This window comes from Chrysemys picta, chromosome 11, assembly GCF_011386835.1.
Source record: "Chrysemys picta bellii isolate R12L10 chromosome 11, ASM1138683v2, whole genome shotgun sequence".
Classification (NCBI taxonomy): domain Eukaryota; kingdom Metazoa; phylum Chordata; order Testudines; family Emydidae; genus Chrysemys; species Chrysemys picta.
This window is the reverse complement of record NC_088801.1, coordinates 51,133,098-51,147,297: the sequence shown is the minus strand read 5'-3', so window position 1 is coordinate 51,147,297 and position 14,200 is coordinate 51,133,098. Positions and strand designations below refer to the sequence as shown.

General features: G+C 39.6%; 1 protein-coding gene across 14 annotated transcripts in view; it reads right to left on the bottom strand.

Moving 5' to 3' along the window:
* PMS1 (PMS1 homolog 1, mismatch repair system component) overlaps nucleotides 1–14,200 on the bottom strand; it is a 98,132-nt gene that overhangs the window by 36,052 nt on the left and 47,880 nt on the right. For 9 of the 14 annotated variants that reach the window (XR_010591337.1, XR_010591336.1, XR_010591338.1 and 6 more), the window contains one exon: nucleotides 1,486–1,602. The exons of the other annotated variants lie outside the window; for them this stretch is intronic. Coding sequence is in view for 6 of the 9 variants with exons in the window: in XM_005308035.5 (XP_005308092.2) it covers nucleotides 1,486–1,602 (117 nt within the window). In the remaining 3 variants the exon portion in view is untranslated. The remainder of the gene's footprint in view (nucleotides 1–1,485; nucleotides 1,603–14,200) is intronic. 14 annotated transcript variants of the gene reach the window in all.

Below are 14,200 nucleotides of genomic sequence, written 5' to 3'. Positions count from 1 at the left end.
GTTCCCCATCTGCAAAATGGGAATAGTAATATCCCCACACCTCATGGGGTGTTGCAAAAATAAATAAATTAATATTCCTGAAGCACTCAAATCGTATAGCGATGAGCATCATAGAAAGCCAATGAGGAAATTAACAACTCAGCCTTTAGACCAGGGTTTGAATAGCGTACAATATAAAAGGCATAGGGCCACCCACTGAACAATAAGGAGAAAACAAAATATTGAATAGCTGTTCCTTAAATGAGCATCATCCATTCTGTGCACTGAATGAGGCAGCAGTCTTGTGGAAAAGACAGCATGTGATCATGTAATTAAAGCCTGTATTAAAATGCAGGGAACTGAATTAAGGTTGCACAGGCAACCTTAATTCTGGCATTTCCCAACTTCTAGGAAGCCTGAGCTTGGGCTCTCTTGCTCCTCCAACTTCTAACCAAGGCATATGCAATACCTCACTAATCTACCAGCTAGTGGTTTGAGGATTTGTCTGCCTAGGTGAACTCAGATAGCTTCCACTTTCCCCTTCATTCCATTCCATTCCCTACTTATTGCCTCAGATTCCTCCCACATAAATGCTGAATGCCCACCACATACAACAAATATTGCATTTGCCAGTCAGAGTGGTTTCTTTGTAGTCCTGTTCCTATGCCAGCTGTTAGAGGAGAGCTCAAAATCTAAAGCAGTTTCATTTTCCTACTTCAATGTATATGAGGGTTCGCATAAGCTCAGTTTAAGCGTGACATCTGAATGAACAAACTAATAAAACAATATTCTTATGGACATGCTAAACAACCATTTTACTAGACAGATTATGCTTCAATTCTCTTTATGCTAGTCTAGTCAGCCTTTATAGCTGCAAGATATAAGAACAAAATTAACAATTACTAGACAACAGAGGAGCGAGTCACTCCTTTAAGTGATATCTAAAACTAAAGAGGATTTCTGAGTTAAAATATACCTCTGAAAATATTAGTAAGGAGCACAGTAAGATCAATGCAGAGCACTTCTGAAAATCGTACCCGTTAACTCCTTTAAATTTAGATTTAGGGGAAATTTTGCACATCTTCCTTTAAAAATAATTGTTGTTGTTTTTGTACAGATACCTCTAACTGCCCTTCTACAAATGTAGAGGACGTTTTGTATTGTAAGATCATGAGATGCCATGGTGATGATAATGATATGAAAGTATAGATAACTAAACAGGCCACCCACCTGCACATAGGCCATGTATCCTACACTAGAGAGTACACAGTAATCAGTAATTCTGCATTTGTCACAACTATGTTTGCTGCCATTTGATCACTGCCACATGAGTCTTGATTTGATGATTCTTGGAGAGCACTTTCAATCATCAAACCAATTAATTTTAGGGACTGAGCAGTAAAGGAATTAAATCAATTTTAGAAGCCTTTTCTTTTTAAATGCTGGGTTTGTTCTTTGTTGGTGGGTTTTTCATGGGGCCTGGGAGAAGAACGTTTAAAAATTTACCTCAGGATCTTCACAGCGATGTTGAAAAGGTACCATGCTGCCCATAACGGCAGTTCCCAGAACTGACATAAAGGACATTTTGTGATCTGACACCCTGGACTTTTGCCAAATAACTGCCTGAAACAAAATGGCACAGAGTCAAATTTTTGACATTATATTTAAGTTTGTTGAACTCAAGTCATCTGCAACATTTCATGACTGAAAACATATATACACAACTGCACACTTATACAGGACATGTAACGTTCTATACTTTGATCCTCTTGCATTCATAGCTTTAGTATGAACATACACGTGACAGTACTTTATGATATATCATCTCATAAAATCTTACTCCTAGTTTAAATAACGAACAAGAAAATGAGGGATTCCGTTCCCACAAATATATTGATCCTGGATGTAACTTTAACTTACAAGGATTTCTGCAAGAATTGAAATTTGTGCAATTGCTGAAAAGTAATCAGCAAAAGAATATATTATGGATCCACTCCGCCCTCACATACATTCATGTAGTCAGTGGGTTTGTATGGTTGTAACTGTATCAGATTGGGGGTCCTAAAAATGCATCTTGCATATTCTTCATACTGGCTGGCATCATAATATAGGAGTTGTGATGCTCATAGTACCATGGCCAAAGTATAAATCACTGGCCTGGGAATCATTAGGTTAGATTTCTGTTCCTAAACTCAGTGTCTAACTATCACTCTCTCTGCCTTAGCTTCTTTATTTGTGTAAAGAAGGAAATTATGCTTGCTTACTCACACCTTTGTAAAGTGCTATATAATTGAGAACAATAAAAAAAGGCTATACTATTAATTATACACCTTGCTATGTTGGTGCAGGCCCCTAGATAGACAAGTTACACTGGATTTCAGATCCCAGAGAAGACAAGGTCCAAGACAGAAGTACAGACTTAGCTTTGAACCTCTTAGCTTTTGTCATTTTGTGCCAATGTTAACATACAACCTTGCATTTTAGTTAATCCTCTCTTTTGGGGCAAGTTAGAAGAAAAAATGGGTGGTATGTATTAAGTGCTTTTATTTATTTTTTTAAACTGCTCCTAGATACCTATGAGATTTAACATGAAAAATGCTGAGGACTGCTGCTCCTGTTACCATCTATATTGTTCAGACACATATTCAGGTATACAGGAGTTTAAGATACAGGTACGCCTACATGAATTTAGTTTTTGGCAACCTGGGGTGTAAATCTACCCTACACTAGCCCACCATACACTAGCCATGTGGACCATGCTATGGCACAGTTCCCTAGTGTGTTTTAATCTACTCCTGTTTCAAAGTGGGAGAGATCAAAGCACACTAGAGAACTTTTAGTGCACAGCAGCAGGATCTATACAGACACTTAGCATGCAGCAAGCTAGTCTTTTTGGCAGGGCCCTTACCCTTTTTTTTGCCCTGGCCTTTCCCGGCGGCTGGATGGGCTTCCCCAGAATCAGAGGGGGTGAGGGACATGGCAGCAGTAGAGGTCACCCCGTTGCCCACCGCTGCCAGCGCCCCAGCGGGGGAGGTAGCAGGTGGTTCAACAGCAGCGGTAGAGGCTGGGGGAGTGACGGGGGGTCAGGTGGAGGAGGGGCAGCGGGGTCTGCCTGAGGGGTCCCACCCACCTTGTCCCCTGCCATAATGAGGGGGGGGGAACGACAAACACCGGTGGGGTAGATTGACATCCCAGCTTGCCACAAACTAAGTGTTTGTGTAAACAAATCCACAGATGAATGACTTAAACTACAATAGCTTGAGCTCCCTCAACCATTACAGTCTCTCAGCAAATATCTGTTACAGATATTATTGACATACCTTAGTTGAGGTTTTCAAAGTAAACTAGAGGATTTAGCCACACAACCCATGCTGAAATTAATGGGAATGGTCTGACTAAATCCCCTCTCCTAGTGAGCACTAAAAATCTTTATAATTATACATAGACTTTAACCAGTGCTTCATGTTGACTATAGGAATCACATAGCTGTATCTAAGTGTATTTTAGTATGCAACATTCCCCAAGGGCTTCAGCATCTAAGCACAACAGGATAAATTAAGATAAAAAATGTTAGATTTAACCTGAAATTCGTTTGCATTACAATGCTGAATTTAAAGTGTCCTAATATGTGCAAGGAATCCAAGAAATACAAAGTGAGTTCATAGTATTCAAGTACCGGATGTGATTTACAAATATGATAACGGAGCAAAAAATATACCTACAACCTCAAGAAATATAATACAGAGCCTTAAAATCCCACCTGTCCTCCAAGTTATTTCCTTGCCTTGCAGGGTGCATTCCATTGAAGAACATTGAGTTCCTATAAAAATGATACTCACTTTCTGCACAACAGGTGGAATGTTCAGGCTGCAGGACTGCAGATACAGGAGACTACAATTGCTCCCCAATCTTTATTTCTTCTAATTACACATCAAACACATTGAACACTGTTTGTACTGCTGGACTTGCTACTTGAGTCTAACTCACTTAGAGTATAAGAATATAGTCATAGGGCCACTGTGACCATCACCTTCTCCTTCCACTGCAAGCTTGAAAAGCCCGGAATTTAGTGGTTCTGGTTCACTGGTGGTGGACAGCAGGATGAGAAGAGCCACATTTCTAGGAGTTCCATAGGAGCTCCACTGAGGTTCCCACTGTGCTGCTGAATGGTGAGCACAGTAGACAGAGGGGCAACTGCTGCCTTGAGGATTTAGCAGCAGCTCTGAAGTAGTATTGCTGGTGCTTCATAGAGCGAGTAGTGGGGGAAGGAAATTCTTCCTCCCTGTACCTCTTTCTACTCCCTGCCCCATAAACATCCTCAAAGCAGTGAGGAAAGAATTTTCCCTTTAGAGTTCCTCTTTAAAAAAAACATATTTGTTACTGCTTCTATTTTGAGTTATAGCTACATTTTAAGTGATCAAAAGTGCCAAACGATTTATCTTTACTAGATATTATATTTCAAATGCGTGTGACCAAACTGAGAAAGATGCTTGTGACACAACTAATATAAACATCACACTGTTTATTTTAGCTTGTATTAACGTGATGCCACAGGTACAGATATAAATCCTAGCTGTTGATTAATGCAAGGATGTCATTACACTGCCTGACCTGCTGAATGGCTGAAAAAAGTTCATTTTAATAAACTGCCTTAAGAAAGCTATGGAACATAAGAACGTACTAAATGCAAACTCTGTAAAAGAGGAAATTGCTAATAATTTGGGGGCACATTTTTACTGATCCATTATTTCTTAAATGTCAGGATTAAAAGCTGTAGGCAAAACTCCTGAATCTAGTTACTAGAACACGTTAGCTCAAAGTTCTTACATTGCAGAGGTCAGTCAACTAGTTAAACGTGCATATCAGGTAACCACACAACAGATTGGTTTAGATTCATTTTCAGAACTGGCTGCACACTATGAAACAACACAGCATGATACTTTAAAAATAACTGGTAATCTAAAGAATACATTATAAATTCAGTGACTTCACCAACAGGTTTTGAAAAAGAAGAAGAATCAAAGCTGTTAAGAAGAAATGCTACTTATATTTATTTTTGAAAGTGTCAGTACTTCCCAGTGAGTTTCCTGCAACAGTTGATTTTTATAACCTTGGTTTACAACCTGAAATTGTGCTAAAAATATATATACACACACCCCCTTATATTTTCTAGGTCACATAAGCCTGGTGTCTGTGATGAGCCAAGTAAGAATCTGACTCTAGTCAGTATGATGACACTGCAAAAACACCCTAATTAAAGATATATTATTACATACAGACCATCTTAGGTTTTGTTGGAGCTGACCAAATATATCCTGGCTCCCGCCCCATTTCATTGAGGGGCACTGCATGAATTAGAAGGCATAAAAAGCCATAACACATATAAATATCTATTTCACAGGCATAGATTAGTGTATTGACACAATCAGAGTTTGTGTATACAGTATATACATTTTATATAATTATACCCACACACACGTCATTCAGACCATACATCTCTGTTGCTAAATTTTAGAGCACATATATATAGGCCAAGATTATTCTTGGTCTTTTGAGCAGGTGCATAATAAGTGGGGGAAGAGTCCCTCATTTGCATCCCACAGCAGGAGCTGGGAACAATGCTTTTATGTTCCTGAAGAACAAGAGCTCTTCAGAGTCATCCTTTCCAAAGACAATAAGGAAGGTCATAGGGCCAGACCCTGCTCCTCACCAGCCTTGTTTTTTAATACTCTGACCAGCAGCCATGTTAATACTTTTACCAGCATAATTGTGCTTGTTTACCAACAAAAGAGAAATCTAAATCTAATAGTCAAAACAGAGAACTGGAGGTCAAGGGAACTGGATTCTATTTCTGACTCTGTCACTGATGCACACTGTAACTTTAAGTGAGTCATTTAACCTGCCTGAACCACAGTTTACCTAGCTGACAAATTGGAGTAATTAATTTTTCCTGACATTGTAAAGCACATTGAGATCCTTAGCTGAAAGGCACTACATCCATAAAGGTTTTGTCTTCATTGCCAAAAAAAGGTGCGCATTTACCAGGTGATAACTAACACATGCTAGCTATCATGCTCTAAAATCATAGTGGAGACAAGTCTGTAATCTTTACCGTAAAGTAGCTAGGTGAGGGAAACATAATGCGGTAAAAACTAGAGTGCCTTGTCTCGACTGGCATTTTATAGCACGATAGCTAATGCACATTACATGTGGTCCTGAATAAGAATGGATTTAAGTGCATGCTTAAGTGTTTCTTGAATCAGGCCATAAATCTTTTTCTGAAAAGCAGAAAGAGGCTGCCGGCTTTTGTGGGGGTTTTACAGGATGTGTGTATAGACAAACTGCAAATTTCCCAAATTTTCCTATAAAACTCCAGATTAGCTGGTTTATTAAAACAGAAAAGTGACAAGCTGGCGACAGCCTACAGCAAGCATTACTGAAAGTCACTACTAACCACTTAAAGATAACTACTATAGCCTGTCTACTAGGAGGTATGGAAAATGAAAATAAACTGGCAGGAGAAGTGGCTGGAGCTGTAGGGAAGGTAAAGGAACAATTACACCACCTTCTCCTTATGGTGAATCAATAATCATTAATACATTTTTATGGGGAAGAAACTATAGTTGAGAGTCTAGTCAAAGTAAACCTAAGGGAATCTAAATTAAACTTACATTACCAAACTTTCTTCTGCTTAGCAGGTACACACTTAGCAGGCAGGGAGCAGACTGTCTCCCTGTTCTTGTCAGCATTAGTGTATTTATATGTTTAATAATCTGCCTTGAAATTAGTATTGGGGAAATTAAGTTTAGGTTTTGTAATGACCCAACCACTTTGTCATTACAAAACCTAAACTTAATTTCCCCAATACTAATTTCTCCCTACTGTTACTCACACCTTCTTGTCAACTGTCTGTAATGGGCCACTCTCTTACCGCTTCAAAAGTTATTTCTCCTCCCTTGGTATCCTGCTGTTAATTGATTTATCTCATTAGACTGACTTAACACTTGTTAAAGCAACCCAAATCCTTTCATGTATTTATACCTGCTCCTGTATCTTTTACTTCAGACATCTGATGAAGTGGGTTCTAGTCCACGAAAGCTTATGCCCAAATAAATTTGTTAGTCTCTAAGATGCCACAAGAACTCCTCAGGTTTTTTGCTGATACAGACTAACATGGCTACCACTGAAACTGGTCACCAGTTTTTAATAGTAACTTAAAGGGTGGGGGAACCTCTCCCCCAACCCTCAAATATTTTAAGGATTCCCTAAGGATTAAGGGTCAATTGTCCTATCCATTCTATAGGTGGAAGGGACCCAAAAAGATGTGGAATGGAAGTGTGCCACCTTCATGGCATTAGCTGCTCCTTCTCCACATACATCTCTCCTTGGCCCCCAACACAAACATATGCCTCAGTAGATATCAGACACTGCAGAAAGGAAGGGGTGGGCTACAGGCAAGTTTGGGGGATAGTAATTTTCCACAGCATTATCTCCCCCTCACCCCACAAACCCAAGGGATTTCCTGAGTAAATTAATGTTGATTCTGTCAGCACTAACTTACTCACTCAGGTTTTCCCTCAGCGATGTGAGCAAACCCTCCCAAGGAGGGAGACATTTCAGAGAAGCAGGTGGTGGAGAAGCTCTTGGCAGCATGATGTCTAAGAGTCATGCTTGCTAAAGAACTGGAAGGCATCAAGAGGAACTGGAAGGCACTGCAGGGTCACAGGGCCTCCCTGTGGATAGCCCTAGCCTCCAACAAAGCCCCCAAAATCCACACAGATTTTAGAGGGAGCTGCAAGTTCTCTGACCAACTCACTCTGCCAGATCCATAGGGAAGGGATAGAGAAACTCTGCTCCCATGCATGACAGAATAAGGAGGCAATTCTGCAAGTAAAACTTGCAGTGTCCAGATGTCATATCTCACCGGGGGTGGTGGTGGTAATGTTTTACCATTAAAACAGTAATGTATATGGATTCTTAAACTGTAGGGAAAAGTTCACAGGTCCACATTGTTTCTGCAGAGGGGTTGATCAAATAAAAACTCCTCTGGGGCTTTTAGATTTTTATTTATATTTTTGGGGCAGGAGAAGTAGATAGTTTGAATCAGTGAGATTACACAAATTGCAGTGGGAGATTGAGAATTGAACCCCATTTTTAAAAGCATTTAAAAGCCTTTTCTTTTTAGTATTTATTATTAGTCAACAAAAGCAACACAGGATATCACTGTAACAAAACACAGTGGCAAGATTATAAAAAGGCACACCCCCAAGAAATTGTTATAAATAATTTCCTCATGGCTTCCTCTCCTAATCCCTCCCCTGTGTATACAAAGTAAAGCAGTCTGAATGCCTGCAAGAGCTGAAGACATGTATTAGGTATTGCAGTACATACTGTACACTTGAACCAGTCATTGTTACGAGATTTCTCATATATACTGTGCTGTCACTTGAAAAGTGTGATGGATGGGAAACTGGATGGCTCAAGGAATTAGTAATAAGATACAGAGCATTTCACCTCTAGGTCACCAGTTCGAATTCAGTCCAGGTTGGTAGTGACCAAAGGTTGTTACCATCTGACAGCTGTTCGGCGGCTGATGTAAAATGAGTTGATGGTCTCTGCACAGTTCCTAGTAGACAGGTGCTCACATCACAAAAAAAACCGTACCATAATTAGCACCCTGTTTGGCTTCCGCGGCAAAGAGGCTGTAGAGTGATTGGACAAAAGACTAAATCACCCTCCAGGTTAGGGCTCAGGCACATTGGCAGGGCAGTTGGGAAGTCTACATCACCAGCATATAGGCTCTGCGGGTATGCAGTTTGCAATGTTGTCAATCCAGCACCGTTCACAAAACTCAAAGTCCTTTTCAATTAAAAAATAAATAGGTTGGACAAAACAAAGTCTGCAGTGTCCTAACTGCACCCACCATTTTAGATTCCTGCACATTCATATACTTTAAGATTTAAGATTGTTATAGATTTCATGTGCTTCTTTGAAGACTGCAGGTATGAAGATTACAAACCTTCAAACGCAACTGCAGAAGACTTGCTCCTCGGAGGAAAAATTCCAAATCAAAGGGCCTGATTCTCCATTTGTTGCACCTCATTTGGGTCTAATCCAAAGCCCACTGAAATCAATGGAAAGTCTCCTATTGATTTCAATGGGCTTTGGATCAAATCAATAGTCATATAAAATACACTTTAAATACAAAGTGCAAGGCACTGGAGAAGCAGCCCTCACCCTGTGATGTAAGCTGTTTTGGGGCTCTTGAGTCCTGCACAGTGTTAAAACGACACTGTTAAACAAAAACAGTTAATAATGAAGTAGTAAACTGGAAAATGTTGAAGACTAAAATCACAGTCAGCTGTTAACTACACACATAGGAATTCAAAGTGTCTGACCTGATGCACTACAGCATTACTTTAGATCAGCAGTTCTCAAACTGTGGGTCGGGAACCCAAAATGGGTCACCACCCCGTTTTAATGGGGTCACCAGGGCGGGCTTAGACTTGCTAGGGTCTGGGGTGGAAACCAAAGCCTGAGCCCCACCGCCTGGGGCAAAAGCTGAAGCCCGAGGGCTTTAGGCCTGGACTACTCAGGTTACAGGCCCTCTGCCTGGGACTGAAGCCCTTGGGCTCAGGCTTCGGTCCCCCCTCCTGGTGTCGTGTAGTAATTTTTGTTGTCAGAAGGGGGTCGCGGTGCAATGAAGTTTGAGAACCGCTGCTCTAGATTTATGACAGAACTTCATTGATAACAATTCTAATTTTCCCTTCTGAGAAAATATTACATTTTAAATATCCAAAACACCCAAACCTACTAAGTTATGAGCCAATTCTCAACCACAAGTCCCCTGTATTCTTTAAAACTTCTAGTTTAGAGGCCTAATTTACCACTCTTATGCTCCAATTTCACATCATCACCACAAACTGACATCTAAATTAATCCTATCAACTGAGGAAAAGGACCTGAGCATTACTGTGGATTGCTCAATGAAGATCTCTGCTCAGTGTGCAGCTGCAATTAAAAAGCAAGCAAAATTAGAGGATGCACAAGGAATGGTATGGAGACTAATACAGAATATATAATACTATAGAACCCCATTTATCCGACCCTCCCTTAACCAGCTCTCCGCATTTACTGAACAACCAGGACTCCAGGGCTAGAAGCAGGTGATCTCTCTTGCCTCCGTTAGATGGTGCTACAGCATCAGATTGTCCCATTCTCTGGTTTATCCGGAGTTTTGATTATCTGATCTGGCCCTGTTAATTAGACCAGATAAATGGGGTTCTACTGTATCATTATATAAATAATGGTTCATCCCCACCTCAAAAAAGATATTGCAGAATTAGAGTGTGCTAATGAGACAAGCAACAAAATAATCAGAAGCATTGAAAAATTCTTATATTAAGAGAGACTTGAAAGGTTGGAATTGTTCACTTTAGAAAGGAGACAAGAAGGGACATGATGAAAATATACAAAATAATGAATGGTACAGAGAAGGTACATGCATAACTTTTATTCATGAAATTTTATGCTACGAGAAATAAGGGACATTCCATGAAATTGAAAATAGCAAATTCAAAACTCATAAAAAGAAATACTTTTTCTACACAGAGCATAATTTGACTGTGGAACTCATTGCCACATGTCGTCACTGAGGCCAAGAACTCACCAAGATTCAAAAAGGAATTGGACACTGATATGGATAACAAGAATATCCAGAGTTATAATAGTTAATATGCTTTAATAAATGTTTTGGAAAGGAGACAAAAATACTTCAAGGCTTAAAACAATCTCTAACTACTACAGTTTAGGACTACACTTGCATGAGGGGCAGATTATTCCACAACTGCCTACTGAGAGGTTTCTTGCACCATCCCTTGAAGTATCTGATACTGACCATGGTCAGTAACAAGACACTGGAGAGATAGGAACTGCCATACTCGATTAGACCTATGACAGCTCTTTTTATAGCTGAATGTGGAAATACAAATTGTAGTGGGGTGCATGTCCCCGAGACAAGTGCAAATTTTAACCTTTGGAGGGAAAAAAAGCCAACAGATCCTTAATTTGTGAAACCTGAATTTCCCCATACCATAGATGATATTGATCCCTGGGCAAAGGGGCCAGCACAAGACCTATCCAACACTTAAGCCCTATTTTGTGCACTGATGTAGGAGTTTCAAATGGTCCATAGGCCGTGTGCTGGTCATCTGCCCAGGGGTGAATTTCACCCCAGTAGAATGTATGACAAACATATTGAGCTGTTTCAGTTTGTATGAAGATAAAATTACTTACTGGGTTCCACTATCATTTTTGCCTTCTCCAACCAAGTTTTTTTCCTTCAGCAGAAAATAACAATAGATGTATATAGTATGTTTGGGGGTTAAATCTTAGAGAATTTGACCTGAGCAATGCATTTTGCTTCAATATCAATTTGAATTCCATTTTATTAAAAGGTTCAAGTTTGTGCTTTACAGTTCTCAGTTACCATATTGCTCATCTTTTTGGGGGGCAAAGACTCTGGATGTGCTAACCAAGTTAACTTCACACAATTCAACTCATTTAACATACAAGGGAAAGTATTCTTATTTAGGATTATTTTATCTAGCCCTCTGCCAAGAGTTGAACACGTACTACATAAGATTCTGTGTAACTTAAGCAAGACTCATATACAGGAATAGCCAATACACAGCTTTAAGATATGACAAGATATTTGTTTCCTATTGATTGGGTTATTTGATATTTATTTTTTTACCCTACAAAAATACAAAGTTTGAAACAATTAAAATAAAGCTTGAAACAATTTAAGATGGCTGAAATGCTTGTATCATCCTAGCTCTCTGACTCAGACTAGGAAATCAAGCTTTAGTTAAGGTTTTCTTTTGAACAGGAGTACACACTTGGTAATAATGGAGAAATACAATCAGCCTTAAATAACGTATATAGAAAAGAGCAAAGAAATAAGAATGACAGAAATAGTGGACTTATTTGCTCTGCAAAATGTAACTGTGCCACTCAATTCATTTAAATTTACTTATCAACTCAAATTTTTGTCCATTTACTTATTATCACGTACAGTACTGCACTAACCTCCTACATGCAGTAAAAATGAAAGAAGGGACTATGAGGATGGACAGTAAAAAATTAAGACAACATTTGGTCAATAATATTTGTGTCAAAGTATCACAGAGCCCACAGCCAAACAAAGATGTATCGCCATACACGTTCCAGAAAAGAGACACTCCAAAATAGGCTAGGCTTGGAACTTTTAGGGAAAAACCTTTTGAATACTGCATATTAAAGACACAGAGCTCAACTGTCCCCCATACTGGTTTTCCTCACACAGGGACTGGGAAGTTCTGGCCATACCCGAGACTGGGGCAACAATCTGTGCTTGATGTAGGACTTTGGGGGGGGACAGGTCTAGAATGACACAGGTGGTAATATCCTAGCTTCGAGCTCCCCCAACCCTAGGGGTTGCCAAGTGATAATTCAGCCCTGCCTCAAATTAAAGCAACCATAAATCTTCTCTACTGTACAATGGCAGTAAATAGGATTTTACATCAGCAGAAAACCACAGTGCAGTGCACTCAAACCACACTTTTTCCCTTCCCTGACATGCCCCTGATGCTAGCCGAGGGGCCCAGGAGGGAGCGAAGCAGAGCTGTCAATGTCAGAAATGGCATACAGCTAACTATGCCAGTGCAGTTTTGTGATCTTTAAGGATCATATTGGGAATCTCATCCCACCTATCTTAGGTATCTTAGAAATACCTATCACGCTGGTATTACTTGTGGAGTTTCCATCTGATTATTCCGTTAAAGGAGGTTTAATCCTGAAACCCATTGATCTACCAAGATCTGCCGGGGTCTAAAACCATGTGTATGGAATCCCTTTATCCCTGAATTATCTTCTAGTCCCATGGCAGCAGCTGCAACTGCCGTGCTGGGTGCTGCCTCCAACCCCTCTTTGGAGGACAGTGGTTCATTGCAGGACCTGTGAGAAATGATAGCTCATAATCATTCCAAGATGCTGTATCTGAAATTGTCAGTACTTCTACAGTAACTTTAGCAACCTAAAACACATCTCTACCATTTGTGGACCGATCTAGATGGCTGGAATGGAACTATTCATTGTGACCCACATGGAAATTTTATATATCGTCTTCCTTTCCACATGTTAAGGAATTTCACAAACAGTAGGTCAAAGTGCATGCAAATGCTCATATTTTCTAGTGATTTAGCTAGTGGCTACAAATTTTAAACAGCAAAGGATTTGGAGTTGTTGTAGCTGCTGTGGCAACGAGAAAGTTCCAATTCCAGGGGACAACCATCTTTATAGTGCAAAATATACCAGGAGTTTACAGGTGGCTGTAATATGGCAAATCGGACTGAAAAGTCTGACGCTGTTTAAACAAGAGTAGCTAACTCTGGAATGTGCCTGGTTCTCCATCAGGTAATGTCAACTTTAAATAAACTCTCAGAATACTCTTGTAAATTATTTCTATTTGGCTGTCTCATTATTCAATATGCTCTCAAGGAACACGGTGATGAAAGAAGAAAAAATACCTCTTTCTAACATACCCATACTGGCAAGAGGATCAACATTATCAGTATTCAAAGAATGTCTTGGCAGGATAAACCTTCATAAAAAGAAGGCGCACTAGTTGATCCAAGCTGTCAAAACAGCAATCGTACTTCAAGGGTTGATTTGCAAAGTGATTCAATATTTACTGTTAATGCAAACAAAACATTTTTAGCAGACACAAAAGCAACCAAGCATTTCCTGTTTCAGAAATTCATTGATAAAATATACTCAGCGAGAGTGAGGAAACAAAGTGTAGTTTTCTAGAAATTAATCCAAAAAGCATGAAGAGCTGTTGTTGATTCTTTATACAGAATTTTAATTTTTCTTTTTTTTAATATAACAAATGGGTATGACAAGCAAGTGGACTGCATAACAGAAAGACACATTTCTAGAAACTTCAGTCAGAAGGAGCATGACACCCTCTGTTTAGTAAATCAAGTGGTAGAAATGGAGCAGAATACAGTATGTTCTGAAGACAATGGCCAAATGTTTTAAACCTAAGGACCAAAAGATATAAAATCTTTAGATAGGCAACTGAATAAGAGTCCCGATTTTCAGAGATGCTGAGCACTTGGTAGACCCTATTAATTTCACGGGACTCAATGGATTTAAATGCCTTACCTCAGACTTGCAC